General features: G+C 53.6%; 1 protein-coding gene across 2 annotated transcripts; it reads left to right on the top strand.

The window, feature by feature from the left end:
• Positions 1–1,174: 1,174 nt before the first annotated feature.
• On the top strand, positions 1,175–23,625 carry BNIPL (BCL2 interacting protein like). Of its 2 annotated transcripts, none has more exons than XM_032768009.2 (10): positions 1,175–1,338; positions 9,622–9,729; positions 11,445–11,506; positions 11,829–12,056; positions 14,537–14,719; positions 15,307–15,409; positions 16,792–16,923; positions 18,198–18,284; positions 20,836–20,934; positions 21,879–23,625. In XM_032768009.2, exons 1-10 carry the CDS (start codon positions 1,295–1,297, stop codon positions 21,919–21,921), a joined length of 1,089 nt encoding a protein of 362 aa, XP_032623900.1. In that variant the 5' UTR covers positions 1,175–1,294; the 3' UTR covers positions 21,922–23,625. The 2 variants fall into 2 exon arrangements, with proteins under 2 accessions (XP_032623900.1, XP_032623901.1); XM_032768010.2 differs by lacking the exon at positions 1,175–1,338 and adding an exon at positions 7,126–7,401.
• Positions 23,626–25,360: the final 1,735 nt, after the last annotated feature.

The following is a 25,360-nucleotide window of genomic DNA, read 5'->3' on the forward strand; positions in this document are numbered from 1 at the left end:
ACAGGGATGCTGGAAAATCCCAAAAGCCAGGGCAAAGGCCTGACTGGTTTGGAGTGAAGTGTGTGGCAGTGAAAACAGGAAGCCGGTGAGGCAGTGGCTGGTCCTTGGAGCAGGGGAAGTCGGGGAGCCGTGTCGCTGTGGCAACCCACACGCCAAGTGTGCTTCCTGGCAGCTGCCGATGGCGTTTCGCAGCAACCCAGGCTCCTCTGAGTCAATGGAAAAGCTGAGCCAGGCCTGGAGGCCGAGGGAGAGTTTGTCGGTGTCATTAACGGCCCTGGTCGTTTCCCCTAGATGCTGCCCCACCCGCACGCACAGCAAGCCCACACATGAGAGAGCAGGTTGGGAGTTTAATTCGAACTGCTCGGGGCTCAAATTCCGGCTGGGGCCTCATATTCCCCCATCCTGGGGTTTCTGACCCCGAGAGAGGCTGGGAGCCAGAGTCTGCAAGCTCTTTCAGGGTGGGGACCATCTTTTTGCTCTCTCTTTGTACAGTGCCTAGCACATCTAGGCACAACTGGAATACAGAGGATGCCTTGGAGTTTGGATCCCTTAGTGCTGCCTCCTCAATTGGCTGGAGGGGGGTGTGTGAATTGTGACTAATGCCTGGTACCCCTTTTTCTGCTTCCCATCCCAGACAGAGGGCTGAAGGAGCTGCAGTGTGCTTAGAATTAGCCAATCAGGGGAATGAGTCAGCAGCAGAGCCAGGAATAGGACACTGGAGTTCCTCTGTCTCAGATAACTATCCCCTGCGGCCGGAGGGGGGCCCTTTTTCTCAGGTCCTTAGGACATGGCTGCTTGTCTGCTCCCACTGTGCCTATAGTCTAATGCCAGGACAGGTTAAGCTTGCTGCAGAGTTATCTAGAGCTGCAGCCCCCAGTTTTGCCCTGAGGTTGGGGGGCCAGTTGGGATCCAGAGATTTGCTGTGCTTGGAGGATGTTTCATTATGATGGAGCCCTGTGCCTGGGCCCACCTTCCTTGGCCCACACAGCAGCAGGCAAACTAGGGGTGCAAGGGAGCAATCCTCCCCTTCCCCCACCGGCACACACACTGGCCCTTCTGCCACTCCAGAGTTTTGTCTGCAGTGGCGGAACAAAGGGCACTAGGACCCAGTGAATTCTCATCAGGTGGATCAGGAGGTGCTAATGCAGACAAACCAGTTTGGGATGAGCAGCACACTGGGCCATAACTGGTGTCCTGAGAGCCGTAGGAGGGAAAATCCACTGGGGATTTGGCTCCCAAAGAAGCAGGGGAGTGGGAACCTAGCTAACGTCAGTGTTTTCTGAGGGCTGGAACAATGGGTTCCTATGCAGACTGTGATGAGAAACTCCAGCCTCAAAGGTGAGTAGCCCAGATGGGTGTCTTTGACCCCAGTCAGCCCAGATTCTGATCTCCGTTAATCCAGACCACTGATTCTTGTGTATCCCTGCTGGGGGTACACACAGGTCTTCCAGGGGGGTACATCAACTCATCTCAATATTTGCCTAGTCTTGCAACAAGCTGCATAAAAAGCACTAGAGAGATCAGTACAAACTCAAACTTCATAGAGACAAAGACTTGTTTATCTGCTCTGTATACTATACACAGAAATGTAAATGAAATATTTATATTCCAACTGATTTATTTCATAAGTACATGTTAAAAACGAGAAAGTCAGTCAGCAATTTTGTAGTAACAGTGAGCTGTGAAACTTAAATTTCTATGTCTGCTATTGCAAGGAAGTAGTTTTTTAAGTGAGGTGAAACTTAGGAGTATGGAAGACAAATCAGACTCCGGAAAGGGGTACAGTAGTCTGGGAAGGTTTAGAGCCACTGATCCAGAGTGACTCCACTCCAGTGTAAATGAGATACAAAGTGTCCCACGCTGTTTGAATCTAGCTTAGTAGATTCAGGTTCCCAATGAGATAGGCAGCTTCAGGATTCTCTCCTGAGTTTACCTGGTAGTGCCTCAGTGTGGGGTCTAGAGACACTGTTTGGGGTTGTTGCGGGAGGCATCTGGAGAATCAGGCATGAGTTGTCCTTGTGATTTTATTGGCTTGTGATTTGACTGACTGTATCATACCGTGCCTGGCCTTTCAGACAGGCTGATAAATCCAGCTCAGAAAGTGGATGGTTTCTGAAAGTGGAGCCTGATCCTGTAGAGATGCAGAGGGCCAGGCCCAGGTTTTTCAGTGTGTAGCAACCACAGGTGGGACCAGACTTTCTGAAGATCTCAGCACTAACTTATGTATGTGCCTGCATGGGAGTTGAGCTGAAATTCCAGGCCATAGTGCAGTGGAATGTGTGCTGCTGTAAGCTGCTACTCCCCTAGTGTTTTCAGAATCAGACTTTTAGGAGTGACCCCCCCCCCCGACCTCTCCAAATAGCATGAGAATTCTAATTTTACTGGTGACCCAAAATCACTAGTTCCTGTTGAAAACTGAGGCCCATATATCCCTGGTTTCATTCTACCCTTGCTTAGACTGGGATCTGAGAGTGATGACTGTCTATTTGTTCTTTGTTCGTACAGCACCTTGCACCGTGCCATTCTGGTCCATGACATTGCCATGCTATATAAATAACAACAATAATACCCTGACTTTTATTAGCTGGCTAATTATTTTAGACCTTGTAGAAGAAGTGGGCCTTGAGAAGGGATTTGACGGGGAAAGGGTAGGCAGGCTGGTGGGTAAGACGGGACTGGAGCTCTGTGATGCGGAAAAGCAGCATGGAAGCTGATTCAGGATTGCTAAGGAGAGAAATGGTGTTTTGAAACACTGTCCGTTTCCAGCAGCTTGGGGTCAGATCACAGGGTGTGGCACCAATGGAATGACAAGGATTTATACAGCTGTCAGTTCTATTATGATTTGTGTTTGTGGTCGCACTGATCTTGACCCCGAGCCCGGTGCGCTAGGCATTCTACAAACAGAACAGCAAGACAGTCCTTGCCCCAATATGCTATATAACACATGTGGATTTGGTGAATGCTGCTTATGCCTCCCACTCAAAGGTCACAAGCTCTAAATGATCATTGCTGCTTAAAGATTTTTAATCCTCTTAAATATTTCCTTTTGCCCTCCCTCTGGCTGGCTTGTCAGTTTAGACTGGACAATCTTCAGGGTGGAGATGGTCTGTCTCATTATTTGGGGGAAGATCTCTGGTCTGTGCTAGGCAGGATGATCAGGGCATCCCTTCTGGGTGTAGAATCCATGGATTTGGATTAGCAGGGCGTTCTGGAGTCGGAAAAGGCTCCGTTACTGCTCCTGGTGTGGTGAAAAGAGTTGAGAGCCCATGTTAAGGTTCAGAAGGCAGGTGGGGCATAATCACTGGAGAATTGTACAGGGACTTGCTCCAGCTTGCGAGGCTGCTTCATGGCTTGTTTTTTTTTCTTTGAAGGAGGGTGGAGCAGAAAAACACCCAAACCCTTGCTGCTGAACAGAGAGGGTGGATTTTTCATTGTCTCTCTGCCTCTTTCCTTTGAAGGCAGGGCGAGGAGGAAGTGGTGGGACTTTACGCTCTGTCCACAATCCTATGCCCCACCCAAAATCCCCTTTTTCCCCTATAAAATGAGCAGCAATGAAATAGCAAATGTTAACAACCATTAGGCTTCAGAGTCAACGTGCCACTCAGCAGTAAAGCGCTTTACGAAGATTTCAGAGCTCACCTGGTTGGAACCACAGGAGCAGCTTTGCCATGTGGGAGGTGATTTTGTAGGAGCTGGATTTTAAGCGAGAATGGTGGAAATCACACCTGCCAGGGGATTTTATATCCCATGTAAAAGATAGTGCCTCCATCAGGACCTAGTGCCATCTGCTCACAAGCAGAGAGTGTACCCTGCTGCATTGCAGACACCGCTTCCTGTAGCAGCCTGGCTTTTTTTTAGAGGTCTCCCATCCAAGAACTGAGCAGGGAGGCAGTGTGGTCTAATGGAAAGAGCAGTGGCCTGGCACTCAAGAGACTAGCATTCTATTCTCAGCTCTGCCATTGGCCTGCTGGATGACCTTGGGCAAGTCACTTTGCCTCATCATGCCTCAGTTCTCCCTCCTGTAAGATGGGGATAATGATATTGACTTGCTTTGAGACCTACTGAGAAAAAAGGGTAGGCAGGCACTACTGTTAGGCTGCTTCTTAGAGGTCTCCTCTCCAAATATTAACCAGGTCTGTCCCTGCTTAGCTGCCCAGACACAGCTTACAGGATGGGGGACTCTATCCTGGGAAGCAGCAAGTCTGCAGGAGATTTGAGAGTTGTGGTGGGTAATCAGCTGAACATGAGCTCCCAGTGCGATGCTGCGGCCAAGAGGGCTTATGTGATCCTGGGATGCAGAAAGAGGGGAATCTCGAGGAGGAGCCAGAGAGGTGATTTTACCTCTGTATTTGGCACTGGGGGTTCTGGTGCCCGCAATTCAAGGATGTTGATAAAGTGGAGAGGGGTCAGTGAAGAGCCATGATACTGATTAAGGGTTAAAAAACCTGCCTTACCGTGAGAGACGCCAGGAGCTTGATCTATTTAGCTCAACGAAGAGAAGGTTAAGGGATGACTTATAGGTATAAGTACCTACATGGGGAACACACATTTACTAGTGGTCTCTTCAATCTAGCAGAGAAAGGGGTAACAGGATCCAATGGCTGGAAGTTAACACTAGACAATTCAGCCTGTAACTAAGGGGTGAATTTTTAACAGTGAGAGCAATTAACCATTGGAACAACTTACTAAGGATCATGGTGGATTCTCCACTGGCAAGTTTTTAAATCAGGTTTGGATGTTGATCTACAAGATCTGCTCCAGGAATGATTTGGGGAAGGTTTCTGGCCTGTGCGATCCAGGAGGTCAGACCAGATGGTCACCATGGTCCCTTGTGGATTTGGAATCTATGACGAGTGCACAACTTTTGATGACAACATAATAGCAAAGAAGCCAGGCCTTGTAGACACCGTGGACAGCACCCCCTCCCCACAGCCCCAGCTGTGTTAGAGCCCGTCCCACTCTCTCGCCCCATCTGTATGCACCACACAGTTCTGGCCCCATGGGGTCCCGCTAACAGAGTCATGCGCCAGCCTGTCTGGGAGCTCCCGGCCCAGGGCAGGTCGGAGCAGCAGGACGTGTGCCCAGAAGCCGCAGATCACTGGAAAGGAATGTGATGGCAGCAGGGAAGGTGTTGTCATGCACATTAAGATGCCAATCATGTCCTGATGAGAGAGGCTGGCTGGGCAGGGGAAGACACCCCAATCCCTGCGTGAGATTACCCCTGGCTCTTAGCCTCACTCCACTGCCTCCTCCCCTCCCTTCTGCTGACACAGGCGTTTTCGTCCCATGCCTCTACACTGCTGATGTCCTCACAGGCCTGGTCCGCTGGCTCCCTCCAGCCCAGCTGTTCTGTGCTTCAGGGCAGAGCCCCCAGGGTCCGGAGGGAACTGAATCCCTATCCCACTGCAACACAGCAGAAGTTATTGGAGACAGACTGGAGGGAGCAGGGTCTTAGCCCATGTATCCAGAGCTAAGGCCCTGTCTACACTGCGGGTGCTATAGCTTCACAGGTAGGGTGCTGTAGTGTGGCTGCTTCCTACAGGGACAGACGTGGGCATTTCATTGCTATTGGATCTCCTCAAGCATCCGCATCTACAGCAGGAGTGAGACTGGCACACCCCTCGACGCTGTAGCTATGTTGAGCTAAATGTTAAGGGTCGTCCAGGGAACAGCTCTGATGGATAATCTCATCTGGGCACTAGCAGGACTGGGATAGAACCCAAGAAGCAGGGCCCAAGAAGTTGGCCTGGCCCAACGAAATTAATAGGCAGCAGGTTTCAAACAAACATGAGGACATTCTTCACACAACGCACGGCCAGCAGATTGTGGATAAAAATCTGGTAAACTTTCCATTTCCATTCTGCAGGAAATTCCTTTCAAAATTTTCTTTCATCGCAAATTGGCAGGAAGAGTTGAAATTCCAAATGCTTCATTTTGACTTTTGTGTTAATGAGAGAATGAATTTGCATCACGGCCAATCACAGTACAATCCTGAGTTTTGGAAGAAGGCTATAAAAGTCGCTGGCCTAGAATAGCGACGTGGCAAGAGAGAAGATATATCATCAGTATGATAGAAAACAACACAGACGTCAGAACGATAGAGTGAAAACAAAGTGCTTGGATCTTATTGAAAGGAAACATTTGGATCATTTTCCATTATCCGCTGATACATTCTCGGGAACCATTTTGATTTTGTTCAGTCAGGATTTTCTGATAGGAAACTGTTTTGTCGGTAAATTTTCAACCAGCACTTGAGCTAGATATTAGCTCTACCAACCTCAACAAAGCTGCTCCCACTGATTCTCAAAGAAAATCCCCCTCCCTTTCCTTGTTCTGCCTGCACCTGTGAGGGTGATTGGAGCATCACCAGCCCCAGCTGTTCAAATTATGGAGTCAGGCCCTAAAAAACTCATAAGATTCTATTGAAAAATGAATTGGGGTCTTTTTCTTTGCTGTTTGGCTTCTGAGCCTTTAGGGTCGCGCTCGGGTCCTGTTCTCAAGTTTTCTTTTCCTGCAACCACTAGGCTAGAAATGTACTTTTAGCTTTAAGAAGAGAACCAAATATCGCAAGAGTTGTCAACACTTGATTGTTTTTTTTATATGACTGTAATACCTAGGCTAGGCCACAGCCCCTGCACCAAAGAGCTTATAGCCTGAATACACAAGAGGGATGTGATTGGCCCAAAGTCACACAACAGGTCAGAGCCAGGAGTAGAACCCAGATCTCCTGCCTCACAACATACTGCATTGGCCAGAAAATCAACCCCGTGCCCTATCTGTTAGATCACACTGCCAGCTGGCAAGGCCTCTTCGCCGTATTACCATTAGCTTGAACCCACTTAGCTGGCACAAGGAGGTGAGCTCACTGGAAGTTCACCCCAACATGAAGGCCATCGGCAGCGTCTCTTAGAGGAGAGAGTTTGTGTTGTTGCATCACCCAAAGTGGGGAGCTGGGCTGGCGAATGCAGCAACTCTTCTGTGCCTAGCAATGAAGCATCCAGGAGGCAGGGCCGGCTGCAGCATCAAGTCTTTGCAGTGGCCAATAAAGATCCTGCCTGTTTATCTTGCAGAACAAATCGAGCAGCGTCAAACTCCATCTGCCGCTACTGGCTAGACCGGCTGGTGACTAGCGTCCCCCTGGACAAGGTCCGTGGAAGAGCAGCTAGGCCAGGAGCTGTTTCTCCTGGTCCATGCCTTTAGCTCTGAATGGCCTGGATTCGAAACTCACTGAGGACCCGGCTGCAGGGTGTCATTACAAAAACAGTGCTGTAAAGCCCTTCCGCCCCACAGAGCATGTTCACTCTCAGGCTTTGCAGAGGCGCCACGGGGAGTCAGGCACCAAAACGGTATCGAAAGCCGATGGGAACTGGATGCCGAATGCCTTCCAACCCCCCGGCCTCGGTGAGTTAATTCAGAAGCCCCTTTGCAAGGAAGTGAAGCAGATTCATTCCCCCCTGTTCGCCAGTGCCAATCCACCTTCGTTCCCGTTTTCTAATGGGGTCCCCTACTGCTGACAAAAGATTCCTAGTCCCCGATCCCAAAGCGGGCCCAAAGTGACACCTGTTTTCTAAACCCCCCTGCTTGCTGGATTTAAGTTTCTGTAGAGACGCAGAGAGGCTGGGTGCTGGCTGGGTCTCTGGCTTGTGTAAACAGGACCAGCCCTGTGCTAGACTGCAGGGCTTGCTAGGGTGGCGCTGGGTTGATTTTCTTGGGTGTGCCAGCGAGTGCCGCCAGGTACAGGGCTGATGTCAGCTGGCTCGAGAAAGGGAAAGCTGCCGACTCTGAGCAGCCGCTCCAATGCTCCTCATTTGCCTTCCCTGCGACGGGCCCAAGCAGCAGTGGGGCTAGCCGGACGCATTTGTAACTGTAATTGCCGACTGCCACAAGAGGTCGGGGGCACTTACGGGATCCCCTACACGCCAGCCGAGGTGATTCTAGCCCGGTGCTAGCTGGAGATGGACGATCAAAGAGGTGGAGCTGTGATCACCGCGTATGTTTCAACACAGGGCTTCTGCCTCGGGACCAGGGTACATGGACCGGGCATGGCAGGGACTCTGCCAGCCAGGCTGTCATGGAAAGGGCGGGTGGGTGCCTCGGTTCCTCCCCAGCTGCAGCGGGGGTGTAAGTCAGGCTTTGGGGGACTGTGTGGGTGGGGGATGGGGACAGTGGCTGTGCTGAAGACTCAGTGCTCTTGCATCCAGGAGAACTGAGCACCCTCTGGTGTTCGGGGAGGTGGGATCCGAATGCGAACCTGGGTCCCAGTCTCAATCCTTGAGTCCATCTCCAAGGCGCCGTAGGCAGGGGAAGAGCCAAGCTGAGCTCTGTGGGGGGCACTCGCCAGCAGTCAGATGGTGCCAACTCTGCCATCCTGTTTCCACCTTGCAGATGCCCACCCACGGTAGCAACAGGGTTGGGGGGGTGTTTGATGACGGGGAATAGGAAGGGCTGGACACGGGCGATGGACCTGAGTGACAGAAGATGGGGGTCAGGCAACAGGGTTGTGTGGGAGGTGGAGGGAAAGAGATGGGGAGAATTGTAGAATTGGAAGGGACCTCAGGAGGTCATCAAGTCCCACCCCCTGCTCAGAGCAGCACCAATCCCCAGATGGGTTTTTACCCCAGTTCCCTAAATGGCCCCCTCAAGGATTGAACTCACAACCCTGGGTTCAGCAGGCCAATGCTCAAACCACTGAGCTATCCCTCCCCCCACAAGGAGGCATAGGTGATGGCCTGGGGTGGGGGGATGAGAAGGGAGGAGATGGGGTGTGAGTCCGGTGGTGACGCAGGGCCAAGACGGCAGGAGGTGAGGGTCAGGTGACAGGGTTGGGGTTGGGAGGTGGGGCCTGGGTGCCCAGGTGGGTGGATGGGGATGGAGTCTGTGTGCCTGGGTAGGGGAAGGTAGCCATGAGACAATCTCTCTCTTGCAGCGAGTTCCCTGCTCCAGAAGAGCTGGAAGAACGGGCGACCCTCCCTTGGTGTGGCACCGAGAGCGCCCTCCAGGGGCCGTATCGGGCCATGCCAGACCAAGGCCAGAGGGGAGCCGTGCCGTGGCAGAGGGTGCCCTCGCTGAGGGATGGGCATGTTCTGCCCACTCGCAGCAGGGACAAAGGGGGGAGCAGAGGCCAGCTGCACTGGGGTCTGGCACTGCTGGCTTTGACACTGGTCCCTCTGGGCAAGAGGCCCCCCGGGGCTCTGGGGAAAGATCCACAGCCTGGGGAAGGCCTCCCAGTGGCAGGGCCAGACAGCTCAGCCCTGCCCTGCAGGGGCCCACCTCGATGGGCGAGACAGGACCCCCTTTTCCTGCGGCTCTGTGCCCAAGCTGCCAGTGAGGGGCTGCCGATGTTAGTGCCAGCTCGGGCGGGGACCAGGCTGAGCCCCACCAAACTCATTCCACGTGGGAGGTGGTAACAGCTCCTCGTTCCTAGGAGCCTGGCTGGGTCTGATCCGCGGACGGGCTCCATCATAGACCGGGGGGCCTGGCCCCAGGAAGGCCGCAACCCCAGTTCAGGCCAAACCTCCCCCTGAGAATGGCACCACCCTTGGGGTCACCCCGTTTAGATGCGTTCTCCTGCCCAGTCGTGGACTGGCCTCCAGCCCACACTCTCCTCCGTTGGCATTGCAGGGACCAAAAGGATCTGGAGAAGCAGGACTTGGCCGAGCAGGAGGAGGGAGCCGTATCCATCCAGGACATGGAGCTGAAAGAGGAGTGGCATGACGAGGAGTTCCCGGAGTAAGAGATGCAGTGGGAGGGGGGACCGCACTGCAGAGTGGGGAGTGCTGGCTGGGATCCTCCCCCCGTCTCTTGTCGCCCCGTCCCGGGAGCAATGGGAGGTGACACAGATGGCCCTTGCCCCCCTCACATCACTGCCCCTGGCGGACCCCAAAGGGCTGGCGCCACCATGGTGAATTTGGAGGAGGGGGTGGGGAGGGAAGGAGTGGAGCTAATGGGGGAACAGAAGGATGAGAAAATACTGAACAGGTGTTGGTCTAATGAGGCGGCTGGCGCCAGGAAGCTCAGGGCACAGCCAAGGGGTTCAGAGTATGGGAGGGGGCAACTGTCCCAGATAGCCCCCTGGCCTGGCGATCTCAGGACTCCTGGGTTCTGTGGTTGACTCAGGGCAAGGAATGCACTAATCGAGTGGACAGAATGGGGGACAGGCAACCAGGACTCCAGGGTTCTGTGCCCAGCTCTGCCAGTGACTTGGGGAGAGTTGCTTCCTGGCTCTGTGCCTCAGTTCCTCCCCTCCCCCCCCATAGAATGGGGATTAATGGACAAAATAACTAGCAAACAGTTGACCATAAAGAGGAAGCAAAGTCTCTATTTAACCCCCGCTGTGGAAAGTACCCGGCACAGACACTCTGAGCACACGCAAGTGCAATTGATGTCTGTGACTGGATCCATCACGCCAAATGCCTGCCACAGTGTCGCCGCAGGAACTGTATTCCCACCTCCTTCCGATAGGCAGCTGCTGCCAGCGGTCACGTGCGAATGGTGCACAGCTGTGCCGGCTGAGCTCTGCTGTTTACCCAGCAGGTAGTGTGGGNGACCAGAGGTTTTTTCCTGTCCTGTATTTATTCTGTGTGATCGTGCGGTGCTGCATGCAGCCCTTCCGAGAGAGGGGGAGGAGGGAGGGAAGGAGAGAGGACAGAAAAGGATCCGCATTGTAAATGACATGAGGTGGGGTTTGAGAGCCAGGGCGAAAGCCTTCTTGGGAACCTGGGTTCAAATCCTCATGTGAAGTGAATTGTGTGGTCTCAGCCCATGGGTTTGGTTTGGTCCACTACATTGTGCGGCTGTCGGGTCCGGCTCATCCTGGACGTGAGAGGGCAGAGGGCCATTGGCAGAGCTGTGGGTGTGAGAAGAGAAGCCCTGGAATAGCAAGGTGGGGAGGGGGTATTGTGGGTTGGGACTGAGGGGCATCGGCAGAGCTGTGCATGGGCAGCTCAGGGCTGGAATAACAGGGACAGCAGAGAAAGGTTTCAGCAGCAGAGCCTCCTGTGTGTGAAACTTGCTCTGCAGCTGACTCCACTGTAGGTAGCTCTGGAGCTAAGTCTGTGTCATTATTCCCATTTAACGGATGTGGAAATTGAGGCCCAGTGTGATGACATAACATTCACTCGAACACACAGCCCCCACCTTGGCTCTAGCCACTTGCCTCCCCTCTCAGAACCGGAATGGAACCCATGAGCCCTGACTCTCCCCCTGCCCTGCCCTGCTCTAACCATTAGATCACGCTCCCTTCCCAGAGATGGGAATAGAACCTGACTCCTAGTTCAGAGCTGGGAGGGATGCTCCAGCCCAGTGTTTCTCAATCTTTTTGATACCAGGGACCGGCTTGCATCAGGGAGATCTCAGGGACCGGTGCCTGTCCACGGACCGGCCACTGAGAAACACTAGCCGTCCCTGACCCATCCCCCTGAGTGTCTCATCCTCCCGTCTTCCAGGCCTCTCCCGGAGGAGGTCTCTGAGGAGGACCTTGAAGACTTCAGCAGGGAGCCCGACCCAGGTAAGGCCGTGTCCAGGGGGCGGTTGAAGGTAGGAAGGTAAGACCCCAAGAACACCATCAGGGAAGGCTCTGGGTGTGGGGGTGCTGCAGGGCAAGGGCGACGTCCCCATGCATCCCCAATCCCCGAAACACACCCAGGGAACAGCTGGCCTGGGTGGGAAGGTTTTGTCCACTCGGCCCCAAGCCAGCGATCGTTGTATAAGCAGCAGCGTTTTCTGGACGATAAGTTTTTCCTTCTCTCCCCTCTCTCTTTTCTGTTTCACGTCCCTTTTCTCTTGCTTTTGTTTGTCTTGATCCTTCTCCCCCCCTACACACACACCAGTCGCCCCCAAAACCCTGGAGCTGTGCGGCAAACGGCATATGAAGAAGCGGCTGCCAGCGCCAGATCTCAGCCTGTCTTTAGACCGGGCCGACGGCTCAGTGCAGTCGGGCGATTACCCGGAGCACACGCCAGACGGCAGCCTGGACATCAACGTGGACGAGCTGGAGACACCATCCGAGAGCGAGCTGCTGGACGGGCCAGAAGGCGGCCATGACTTCGAGTGGGAAGGTGGGGCCGGAGAGAGTGTGCCTGTGGCTGGGCGTCAGAGCAGGGGAGGGTTGAGTGGGGGCAGGTCTGGCTGAGGTGCAGGGATGGGTGGGAAGCAGGCCTGGGTGGGGCTCATAATGGCAGGGGGCTTAGACAAAGCTGAGGTGGTGGGATGGGATCGGCAGGGGAGTTGGAGTGGTGGGTCAGGAAGGGCGAGTGGAAATGGGGGGCAGGCTTGGCAGAGAGGGCTGGGACTGGCTGGAGATTTGGAGGGACGGTTCTAAGGAAGTTGAGTGACAGGTTCGGTCACAGGGACCCCCTTGGGACTGTCACGTGATGTGCTGAAATTACCTGTGAGTCCGTTTTCCCTGCCAGCTTGGGACTCCAGAACCCTGCCTTGTTGAGCCAGACACGCTAGCCTGCTGCAACACAGACTCAGAGTCTGGACCATGCCCCCAAAACTGCAGGCTCTAAGTGAAAACAGCTTAGCAGGTTACCTGCCTCTAGCACCCAGACACCCAGCTCCCAATGGGATCCAAATCCCAAATAAATCCGTTTTACTCTGTACAAATCTTAAACAGGGTAAATTCATAGATTACCTGCCCTCTATAACACTGATAGAGAGAGATGCACAGCTGTTTGCTTCTCCAGTTATTAATCACTTTTGGTTTATTAATAAACAAAAATGATTTTATGAAGTATAAGGATTTAAGTGGTTTCAAGAAATAACAGACAGAACAAAGTACGTTACCAAGCAAAATAAAGCAAAACACGTGAGTCTAACCCTAATACATTAAGAAACTGAATACAAGTAAATCTCACCCTCAGAGATGTTTCAATAAGCTTCTTTCACAGACTAGACTCCTTCCTAGTCCAGGGCCAATCCTTTCCCTGGTACAGTCCTTGTTAATTCCAGCAGACATCTTAGGCAGAAACTAGGGGTTTTCTCATGACTGGCCTCCCCCTTTTATAGCTTTGGCCCAAGACTGGAATCTTTTGTCTCTTTGGGTCCCCACCCCTCCCTCTAAATGGAAAAGTACCAGATTTAAGATGGATTCTAGTATCATGTGACCTGGTCACATGTCCGGTGAGACCTCATTTTTCATTACCCACAGGCTGACCCACATGTACACAGGAAGGTTTGCAAGTCAACAGAGCCGTTTACAACCAATTGTCCTAGTTAATGGGAGCCATCAAGATTCTAAACCACCATTAATGGCCCACACTTTGCATAATTACAGTAGGACCTCAGAGTTATACTTCATATTTCTACCTTCAGATACAAGAATGATTCATGCATACTAATAGAAGGAATATATTCAGTAGGTTATAACCTTTATGATACCTTACAAGAGACCTTTTGCATAAAGCATATTCCAGTTACATCGTATTCACAGTCATAAGTATATTTCCATAAAGCATATGGAGTGCAACATCATTTTGAGGCTGGGTAGGGGTTGGAGTGGGTGGAGGGAGGGAGGGAGTGGGGCCTGAGGGGTGAGGTTAAAGGGAGGGGTGGGGTTTGTTGGAGCTTTGAGGAGGAGGTTCAAGTATTGAGTAGGGGATTGGGGTGGAGTGGTGAGGGGTTGGTTGGCGAGCGAGGGGTTGGGTGGTTGAGAGTTTGGTTGGTTGATGGAGTTGGGGGGTGAGGGGTTAGGGGATGGGTGGGAGGGTGAAGGGTTGGTTGTGGGGGGGAAGGGGTCGAGGGGTTGGTTGGAGTGAGGGGTGGAGGGAGTAGGGGGATGGTTGGGAGACTGAGGGGTTGGGGTGGTTGGTTGTGGTGAGGGCTTGGGGGATCGAGGGTTGGTTGGATTGAGGGGTTGGAGAGTAGGTTGTGGTGTGGGATTGGGGGCGGGTTTGTTGGGGTGAGGGGTTGGGGGTTGAGGGTTGGTTATGGCGAGGGATTGGAGAGTTGAGGGTTGGTTGGTTGATTGAGTTGGGGGATGGTTGGAGGGTTGAGGGATTGGTTAGGGTGAGGGGTTGGGGGGGTCGAGGGGCAGGTTGGTTGGGGTGAGGGGTCGAGGAGTTAGTTCTGGTGAGGGGTTGGAGAGTCGAAGGCTGGTTGGGGTGAAGGGTTGTTTGTTTGATGGAGTTGGGGGATGGTTGGTGGGGTGAGGGGTTGGTTTTGATGGGTGGTTGAGGGGTTGGAGGGTTGAGGGCTGGTTGGGGTGAGAATTGGGAGATGGTTGGGGGGTGATGGGTCAGGGTGGTTGGTTGCAGTTTGGGGTGAATGTTTGGTTGGACGGTTCCAGGGGAGCTGGACTTGGGGGGAAGGTTTGGGAAGGAACTGGGTCATTTGGGGGGTTATTCTCCTTTTCCTGGCCTCATTCTCCCACACCCACTGACACCCGTCTCATGGGCACCCCAGTGCCCTGCGGGGGCCATGCATTGCAGAACACAAGGCAGGGCCCAGGTTCTCTTTGGTTATTGGTAAAAGGGCAGAAAAGAGCCCAGGAGCCTTTCCTAATACTACCCCCCCTCCCATCCCTTCCCCTCCGCAGACGAACTGCCCAGGGCCCGGCGCCTCGACAGCAGCCTGCTCGAGGAGAAACTTGGCGAGGGGCGCGTTGTGGACGTCGAGGACAAGGATGGACGGAAGTGGAGGATCTTCCTGACAGACGAGCGGGAACAGAAAGTGGATCTGAGCGTCGTCGAGCCCTACAAGAGGGTCATCTCCCATGGGGGTAATGGGGGAGCGCGTAGCCCTGGGGTTCTGGTGCTTAGAATGGGAGGCAGCAGGATTCCTGGGTTCTAGTCTTGACTTTTGCAGGGGAGTGGTGTCTAGTGGTTAGATGGGGGCAGGTGGTGCTGGGAGTCAGGGCTCCTGGGTTCTATTCCCAGCTCTGGGAGGGGAATTTGGTGCAAGGGGACTGGGAGTCAGGGCTCCTGGGTTCTCCTGGGAGTAGGGTCCCAGAGTTATGATTTACATGGTGCCCATCAGTACCTCAGGCACTTTATGGGGCATGGCAAACACAGCCAATTGGAGGAAGCTCCTACCCCAAGAAATCCACGACCCCAGCCCTACGGGACCCCGGCGTCTGAGCCTGCTGTTCTAAACCCAGTTCTGCTCAGTCTGTGCCCCCCAGAGCACCATGGGACGCCGTTCACAATGGCAGCACCGTCCATATGGGTCGGGTGCCAAGCAAAGCAGCAAAATCGACCTGGTCTGGGCCAATCACGGAGCTTCCCCATGGAGGAACACAGGTGTGCCAAGGTGTAAGGGGGCGGGCCTGTGCCAGCTGGACCCACTTGCTCTGCTCTGCTGCTCCAGGGTACTACGGGGAAGGCCTCAACGCCATCATCCTCTTTGCCTCCTGTTACCTGCCCCACAGCAGCATCCCTGACTATGAGTACGTGATGGAGCACCTGTTCAGGTGAGCATGCTGCCCCCTGCTGGCTAATGGACAAACCACATGGGTAACAGCCTGGGAGGGGAGGAGCGGGCCGTGGGCTGGGGGTGGCTCTGGGCCCCCCACTGGAAAGTGACACCGACATAAAGCTGCAGTCACTGGAGGGGGCAGAAGGGATGTTGCCTCCTTAAGCCTCTGCATCAGGTACATTCCCAGGCCGGGCTGGGCTTCCCCCCACCCTGGTCTCAATTCCTCTGGGGCTCAGCGCAGCACAGAGGGGCAGGGGAGCCGGCGTCAGATGCTCAGTATGTTCAGGCTGTCCTGGCAGCATAAAGGAGCCTTAAAGTGGGTGCAAACGTCCCCGATGTAAGGGCCCTGTACCCTGCCCTGGCATCGCGGTCAGATTGGGCGTGTGGCCGGAGCACAGTGCACTCTGGCTGTTCCCTGCTCCAGGTAGAATTCCCAAGGCTCCTCTGACTTGCTCCACGGCACCGGAATATGCGGGAGCCAAAGGTGGCTTAAAACCATCCTCACCCTGAGTTCAGGGACAGAGTAACTGGAGATCGGCCGTAGTGCCGAGAGCAGCGGGAATGGATAAACCCCTGAATAGGCCTGAAGTCCATTGTGGGTAAGTGGGGGGGTGCCTTTGCCCTGGGCTTCTTGGAATCTCCCCATAAACATCAGGAGGGACTGGGATGCCATCGCAACTGTTTCTCTGACCCTTTGCTGTCCTGGTAAATCGACCTTTAAAGTGCCCAAACCATCTTTTAAAACAAGCCTCTCTTTCATAACAGTCTCCTCAGCCCTGCCTGGCTGCCGGCAGCGCTGCCAACAGGAACATGGGCTGTTCCCCTTCTGAACTCACTCAGTCTCTTCTGTAAACAAGGAGTGTCAGTGCACTAGTCAGGATGGGGAAGCTGCTGGCACCAGAAGGATTAAATGCTACAGCAATGGGAGCTCTGTGAATGCCTAATATAGAATATGGGCTAGTAGTTAGTGCTGGTGACTGGGCATCAGGACTCCTGGGTTCTCTACGCAGCTCTGCAGCAGGGAGAGAAGTGCGGTCTAGTGGTTAGGGGAGGGAGGGTTGGGGGCAGCACTCCCGGGTTCTCTGCCAAGCTCTGGGTGGGGAATGTGGGCTATTGATTAGCACAAGCGACAGGGGGTCAGGACTCCTGCATTCTATTCCCTATTCATTGTGTGACTGTAGGCTAGTCACAGCCCTTCTCTGTGCCTCAGTTTCCCATCTGTGAACTAGGGATGGGGAGTAAGACAATCTACCTCACTGCAGAGGGCGAGGGGGGAAGGGCGCACGTGATGTGAAGCTAAATCCAAGACGGTAGTGTGGAGGCGCTTTGTGCCTAGAGGAGGGCTAGCTCCAGGCCTCCTCTCTGCTATCCCGGCAGGTACATCATCGGGACCCTGGAGGTGATGGTGGCAGAAAGCTACATCCTGGTGTGTCTGAACGGTGCCACGCTCCGCAGCCAGGTCCCATCATTCAGCTGGATAAAGCAATGCTACCGGACCATCGACCGGCGGTACGACACAGCAGGGGACCGCTGCTTCCCCAGCCCACAAAGGGGGTGCTCGCTCTTCGCTGTTAGCCCTATCCCCCTTCCGTTCCCCCGCTTACTCTAACCGCTGGTGAGCCAGGACTTTATGCGGAGCCTGCAGAGGAGCTGGGAACGGAACATACGAGTCCGAATTCCCAACCACCCTGCTCTAATCACTAGAGCCCTCTCTCCTCGGGGGTGGGGAATAGAACTCCGGAGTCCAGCCCCACATGTCACCACAGGTGTGGACAGACCCCAGGAGTCCTAAATACCTTCCCTCCCGGAGGGGGAACTAGAACACAGGGGTTTTCATACTGAGCCATCTGCACTCACAGACTCCGCTCCCCATCCAGGGCTGCTTTGTCGCCCATATGGAGGACTTGGGACTGGGTGGGTTTCCTGTTCAGTTCAGCGGTGGCTCTGGCTGGCTGCAATTTCAACCCTTTTCCCTACACATACCCCCGATCCCAGCCAGAATCTGCACTCCATAGTCACTGGCAACAGGGAAACATCTGCTTCCTACCTGGCTCGCACAGTGTGAAGGCCAGTGAAGCTGACACTGTGATACAGGCTGGGCCATGAATAAAAATCCCAGCCTGGGTGAAGATGGAAACTGCAGCCTCCCTTGGAGGGGCTGGAAGAAGGGACTGCGCTGGGCTGTGCTGAGTATAAAGGGGCGGGGAATTGTCTAATGAGGTTGTTGGACAGAGGCAGACCCTACGGCTCTCTCTGGCACCACATCTCCCAGCCTCTGGGCTTTGTAAGCACAGGATTTAGTCCAGGATCAAGGGCTTTTTTTATTCCAGAATGGAGTATCCATATGGGGAGCTACCCTGGTCAGTTTCCCCATGTAGACAAGCCCTTAGCTACCTTTAAAGGAGAAAAACTCCAGGACTTCAGAGGCCCTTCCTTGGACCTGGGGCCCCGTCCAGAAACCTCCTACTGGCTCTCAATAGTTAGATGTTGGCTAATGCCATGAAGCAGGATGGTTTATAGCCCTTGCAAGCCCTGGTTTTTTTAAAGCTAGGATTTTCAAAGGCTCCGGTTGAACCCTAGTGGGATTCCTTGACTCCCCTTAGCCTCCTTCAGCGCCGGCCTCAGCACTGACGACTGTAACAAGGGAGGGAGTCTCGTTAGCCAGATCAACGTCTGACCCTATTTTCAATCCTGCTAAACTCTTGGCTTCAGGGATATCTTGTGGCGGTGAGTTCCACTGGCTAATCGGTACCTCATGTCCTGTGTTCTTTGCATCGTTTCAGGCTCCGGAAGAACCTGAAGGCCATGATTATTGTCCATCCCACCTGGTACGTCAAGGTGCTGATGGCCGTTTTCCGCCCCTTCCTCAGGTAATGTGAGCTGGATGCTTTACTTGGCCTGGGGGGAGGCTACTAACAGAGGGGTGCGTGTGCATTATGTGTGCTTGAGGGGGTTGGCGGCCACCCAGCCTGCAGTATCAGAGCACCCCTGGAGATCGTGTCCAGACCGCTCATAAGCCCGGTGGGATGCATGTTGTTAGCATCAGATCATCCTTGAGCCTCACCACACTCCAATATTCTGAGCCAGTGTCTGCAAGAGCAACTGCTACCCTTAGAGGGCACTAGGAACAGCCACAGTGTCTGGTGCGTCCCCTTGCTCTCAGGACCTGAGCATCTTAACACCTCGCTGGCTGGAGAGGCTAGAGCCCTGCCTCCCCCACAGGCTGTTCCATGCGGAGAGCTTTTTATGCCTTCAGCAATATTTCCTCCCTGAGCCTGGGCCTCCACGCAGCTGCTAGCAGTGCAGGCCAGGACTCTGCAGGCCAGAGAACAGCGCTGTTAGCTACACGGGTGCATGGAGCAGGCATCCGCTATGCATCCAGACACCATGGGGGCAGGCACAGCGTAAGAGGCTAGCCCAGGATTTTTTGGATGCACTCTGCCAGCATTCCCTAGGTGCCCAGATACCACGAAAATGGGCATCGTGTAAAGACCTGGATTTCGCCTGCCAGCGGCAGCTGTGTCATAGTGGTTCCCTGTCCCCCCTACCCAAGAAACTCAGGCCTTTACCTAGGAAGCAGCTCTGCAGTCTGGGGAAGTGCCCACCAAGAGCAAAGTGAGGTGCCAGTAAACAGAAGCCAGCCTGACACATGCTGTTCAGCAGAGGGCAGCGCTGTACATTACAGGTACCAGTTCGTATTCCAGTCCCTGCAGAGAACAGCAGCAGGAGGGAGCATAGCTGAGATTGCAAGGCTAACAGCTGGAAGTCAGATACAGGCCCCTTGCCATGCAGCCACTAGGGGTGGATACATGCTAGCTGCAGAATTCAGGTCAATGATTTTGTGATTCAGGGGCCCAATTTGAGGCATCCAAAAAGAGCCTGTTTTAAGAACGCATCGAGCACTAGCAGAGCTGCCAACTCTCTCTGTGTTTGATGTTTGTCTTAAAGCCCCAGCTCCCAGAGTTAGGTGATGACAGGAAAAATCTTGGCTTTCATTTGGGAAAAGAAAGGCGTTTTCTGCCCTCGTGGCTGGAGAAGAAAGCTTGGCATGTGACCCAGTGCAGAGTAAAGGCTCACAGACCAGACAACAAAGAAAAAGGAACTTGTTTGTTTGTTTTTAAATCTCATGATTTTTAAGCTAATCTCAGGATTTGAGGCCTAACATGACTGTGGAATGCCTGGAGTTGGCAACGCTGCCCCAACCCTCTGAAAATCAGGTCTCTTTCAGGGGTGTCAAGTGGGGCCCCCAGAAACAGACACCTCAAATTACTAGTCAGTTTCAAAAGTCCTAACCTTAACCTGTTTGTGTGTGTGTATGCGAGTCCTAACCTTAACCTATCTCTGTGTGTGTATGCATGTGAGTCCTGACCTTAACCTATTTGTGTGTGAGCTTGCACTATTTGCACCAAGTGTGAACAAAACAGAAAAACCCATGTGCCTTCCTGCACAGAGCATTTTCGATCAACGTAGAACTAATTCGATTTGGTCCAGCACGGACTGCAGCTGGCTCGGGGGGGGGGGGGGGGTGTGGCTTTCAAAGGCATGACTAATTCCTGCAGCCGAATGCCCTTCTCAAAGGTCTTTACAGGCTTTTTTTCCTCACTCTCGCCCCCTGAAAGCTTTACTGTGGTGGTAGCAGTGCTGCGAGGTGGTATTTAACTTGTAACGTTTCTTTAGAATGCCTAGCCATAATGCATCATAAGGAGACCCTTCCCTCGTAGTGTGTGAAACGAATGCGCCACACAAAAGTGCCGACCTGGCTCACGAGGGGTTGGGGATGAGATAAAAGGGCCAGATTCTTGCCTGGTGTAAACTGGCATAGCTCCGTGAGCTTACACTCATTTGCACCACACCAGAGTGCCTTTTGCCGACAGGTTGCTGGTGCCAATCCAGCTTGGGATCCATGGCTGTTTGTTGGCCTGTGTGCAATCAGCTGTTAGGACTCAGCACTTGGACTAACTGGCAATAATGTATCAGCCGTGGCCGCGGGGGGGAGCCCAGGGAGATTCCATAGACAGCTACAGCATATCAACCCCTAAACCCACTGAGCTTTCCCTAGCATGCATGGGGAAGCTCATGTTTCAGGGCTTCAGCTGTTGGCCTGCAGGGGTCAGGAAGGAATTTTGGCCGGATGTGTTTTGGGGATGTGGTTGTTTTTTTTCTGCCACAGCAGAGGTTGGCCACATCTGGAGATGGGACACTGGGCAGGCAGTGGGCATGGCTGGGTGGCTAGTGAGATGTAAGTCATGTTGCTTAACACATTTGTGGAAGGTGCCCCGGTGCTGGGGGCGGGCTAGGAACCTGGGTAGAACAGACCAGACTAGAGGGCTGTCATCCTGGTGCCCTGCGAGACACTCTGATGGGAAAACGACCACTCGAGCGACCTGAATAACCTACCCCCTCTTCTGCCTCCTCTCCTAGCTCCAAGTTTGGCAGGAAAGTGCAGTTCGTGGACAGCCTGTGGGAGCTGTCGCAACAGATTCCTCTTGAGCAAGTGCACATCCCTGACTGCGTCCAACAGTGAGTTGAGCGTCCTTCCTGTCTCGCGTCGAGGGCTGGCGCCCCTTGGGCTGGTTGTGAGGTGCGGCGGGTTCGACTAGGCTGGGAAGGGGCTCTGGATCCACCCGCCTCCAGGGGAGTGAGGACTAAGTGGAAGCCTTTAAAATCCTCCCCCCACCCCCAAGTCACCTTCTTCCCCTTTTTATTCCTCCACACCAAAATATTTGCCATGCCCCCCACCCCAGGGAGGCTATTAACTCTTCACATGTAGGTAGGTCAGTATTATTACCCCCTTATACAGGGAAGGGAAGTGAGTTAGGAATAGAACCTGGCTCCCAGTGCTACACCACGAGAGGGCTTGCGCGGGTGTAGCTGCCCCAGTTCAGACCAGTCATGCAGATGCCTGTGCCGGCGACTTGCACTGGTGCATGTCACCCCCATGCAAAACCGCGTTGATGCAGACAAGGCCAGAGTTTACAAAGGAAAATCATCCCTGTTCCCCTTTTGAGCCAACCTCTCATCTCAGGTCTGGGTCCCATGTTGTGTTGCAGGCCCAAGAAGCATGGCACCACTTTACACTGCCACTGCTCCTGCTGCATTCTGCACTGCTCCAGGTGCCTGAGAGGGCGACCAGACAGCAAGTGTGAAAAATCGGGACACGGGGTGAGGGGTAATAGGAGCCTAGATAAGAAAAAGACCCAAAAATCGGGACTGTCCCTATAAAATTGGGACATCTGGTCACCCTAGAGCCAGAACACCCCCTTGGTGTAACATAGAGCATCCTGGCCCATCCCAGCTGCCTATGGGTTGGATCGCCACCGCTGGCATGCCCCATATGCGGGGTCACTAGGTACACTGGGCCTACTTTAGGGGGAATTCTCCCCTGGCCCAGGGGCTGGAGCAGAGGACAAAATCTGGGCCAATGGCCACATCAGTGCCTTTATGTCTCCTCTTTTCTCCCCTAGACTGGATCATAGCTGGAACGGCTCCAGGGACACAAAGCGGTGATACTGCACAGCAGCAGCCCCCAGCGCCAGTAGGGGGCAGTCGCGCTGGTTAGTTCTGTAACTTCGTTACTTCTTCCCACCAGTGTTCCTTTTAAAGGAGAAACCGAAGCGACCGGGTTTGGGAAAGGAGCTTGCCGCCGGGGCTTTGTAAATAGGTCCAGCTTAAATGGATGCATTGGTTTAAACACTGGGGGGCTTCTAAGGTTAGGCTGACTTAAATGGAGGACTTGGCTTACACAGGTTTTTATGTGAATGCCATTACAGTTAGAAACGGGACCGTAGGAGCATATGCCTTATTGGGCTCAGTACGGGGTCCTCTGGCCTGTGAGACAGGAGGTCAGACCAGATGATCTAACTGTCCCTTTTGGTCTTGCAATCCCTCAGAGCCTGAGTGTCTACACTACAATTTTATAGTTCCGCAGTCCGAGTCAGCTGACCCAGACCAGCTGCAGGGCTTTTATCGCAGTGTAGACGTACCCCTGTGGATCTAAAACCAGAGTAGCGGTTGGTCTCACTCGGACTGATCCCAGCTGGCTTTATGGAAGGAAATAAGGGTTTTTTTTGCCTGCACAGCTGCTACAGCTTTGGGAGAGGGACTAATTTTGCCTTAGCGCAGCACTGGCCAAAGGAGCAGAAGTTCCTTTGAGCCCCAAAGAGCTGATCCAGCTCTGGAAGAAGGCGCTGGATTCTGTTCTGCCTCCTGCATTCTTGTGGGATCGGCACTTCGGCTCCAGCTGCAGAATTCTGTTCCCAAGATGCATATAACGTCCAGGTCCTGGCAGCTGGAAAAGTGATGCTCCAGTTTGTATGCTGACCAGCTCCAGGTTAGCCTGGAAGGGAGAGGGGAGAACGGGGACCCGCTGGGGAAAGCAGTGTGGCACCATTAGCTTTGTTAATTCCTGGCACCTTTCAAGGAAAGTGTCTTCATTTGCAAATGGCACCAGAGCAGCCAAGACATAGGTGGCTGGAAATACCGTGACCAGTGTCAAAAGACTTCACTCTGCATCCTGCCATAGCTCCCCCTAGGCAGTGACGGGATGCTGCAAGCTGGGTAGTGGGACAAGGGTGAATGTATTTCACAGAGAGCGTTTTTCTCCCAAGTGTTTACTGTCAGGAGTCTGACGCAGGAAACTAACCAGCTCTCCCAACACCCAGGCCCATTATAACCTTGCAGTTAGCTTTCGCAGGCTACACTTCCTTGCTGTTTGTCTCTGTCTGCTGTCCAGGCATGCATCCTTAGTCCTCAATTCATGTAAGATCCCTTGGGTGTGTGACCTCAGCCCTGCATATCATTGCCCCCCACCCTGCATGCTAGGGTGACCAGATGTCTCAATTTTATCGGGACTGTCCCGATATTTATTTGTTCGATCGGGATGCGGGACAAACATCAGTCGGGATGTGAATTGTCCCGATATTTTGCCCTCCAGAGCACACGCAGAGGGGGCTCACACGCACCCCGCCCCAACTCCACCCCGGCCCTGCCCGTCCCTCCCCAAATCGCCTCCCTGGCCCTGCCCCCTCACCTCCCTATTAGATCCCTCCCCAAATCCCCGCCCTGGCCCCGCCTCTTCCCCAAGCATGCCACATTCCTCCTCCTCACCCTTCCCTCCCAGACTTGCGCTAATCAGCTGTATGGCGGCGCAAGCGCTGGAGGGAGAGCGGAGAAGCAGGATCCAGCAGTCAGCTCAGGGGAGGTGGAGGCAGAGTGAAGGGCGAGCTCGTGGGGGGGGGGGGGGGGGGGGGGGGGGGGGGGGGGGGGGGGGGGGGGGGGGGGCCGGGCATGGAGCTGCCGGTGGGTGCTCAGCCCCCACCAATTTTTCCTATGCTCCAGCGGCTCTTGGGGTTTTTTCCCCTCCGCCAGCACTCCCCCCTTCCCCTGTCCCGATATTTCACATGTCTCTTCTGGTCGCCCTACTGCACGCATGGGGGCGAGGAAGCTGCCAGAGTTAATCCCATGTTACTCAGACATTTTTAAGCAACAAATGGCCTGCCACATTACCAACAAACCCCCAGGCTGTCAAAGCTGCAGGAAGTTTTCAGAGCTGAGAGGGAGATTTTCCAAGGCACAGCTGGCAATTCGCTCCCCAGGTGCCACTGACTTTCACTGGGTGCCCAACAGCCCTGGGTGGCTTTAGCATGTCACTTTTCACCTCCTTGCTGTTCTCTTTTGTTTTGCCTTTCACTTTGGTTGAGGCAGAGGGTCTGTACCAAGCAGGTTCACTTTCTGGTTGATGCTGCTGTGTTTGGGTTCCCAGTACTGCAAAGGGGTCAAATTTTCATAAGCACCAAAAGGACTTAAGACGCATTTTCAAGTGCCTTAAGACCAGACCCTCAAAGGTGCTTAGGTGCATAACTCTCTCTGCATATCACTGGAAGCTGGGCACTAAATATCTCTGAGACGCTGGGTCTGAGGAGCCTCGATCTCACTGAAAAGCAATGGGACTTTGGCTCCTGTTGCTTAGATGGTTTTGAAAATTTACCCCAAGTTCTATTTTGAAAAGTGACTTAGGCAACATTTTCAAAAGGGGCTGGTGATTTTGGGGATCCGATTTGAGGGGGCCTGATTTTCTGAGGGTGGGTGCTTGGCTCTTTATGAAAAGCAGGGGCCTTTAAGTATCTCAAGCTGTTGTCGTCCCCCCCTCCGCCAAACGAGCCACTCAAATTTCAAAATCCCAGCCTAAGTCTCAGATAAAGTCCATGACATTTAGGCTCCTAAGTGCCTTAGTCTCTTTTGAAAATGGGATTTGAGGGGCAGATTTTTAAAGGTACTTGGGAGCCAAAAGGTGCACAGAAGTGCTGGGGAAGGTTCAAAAGTGCCTAATTCCCATTGGTCTAGAGTTGAGACACCTAGGTGCTTCTGAAACTCCCACGAGGGTCCCTATCTGCACGTTTAGGCACCTAAGTACCTTTAAAAATGCCCCAAGGCTCCTAAGTCATTTAGGGGGCTTTTGAAAATGTTACCCTTGATCTAAACCCCAGCTGTGTTCTTTGATGTAAATATAGCAGCTGCTGAACTATGCCTTAGACTGGAAGCTCTTTGGGGCAGGGACTATTTGTTCTGTTTCTGCAGCGCCAGCACTATGGGGTCCCAGGCTGCTAGGCCCAACCACTGTACACATCAAGGATGACATGAGGGGAGAAAAGGGGCTCAGGGGGACTCCTAAAATGTCTGTAACTGAGGTGAAATGGGAGGGGATGGGGCCCCAAATTTCTCGATAGGCCTGATTGGACCTGCATGGGGGTCTTGGAGCCCAGGCTCTAGTCCACGCTCACACATCTACCCTGCAATTTTTAACTCCCTGAACCTGAATCAGCCAATCTGGAGGTTATTTTGCAGTGTAGACATACCTATTGCAGTGTAGATGTACCTATTGTCTGGGGTAAGCTGGAGGGGGTTTCCTGAGCACGGCGGATAGCACTCCCTTCCCCTGAGAGTCTGG

The sequence above is a fragment of the Chelonoidis abingdonii genome, chromosome 11 (assembly GCF_003597395.2).
Source record: "Chelonoidis abingdonii isolate Lonesome George chromosome 11, CheloAbing_2.0, whole genome shotgun sequence".
Classification (NCBI taxonomy): Eukaryota; Metazoa; Chordata; order Testudines; family Testudinidae; genus Chelonoidis; species Chelonoidis abingdonii.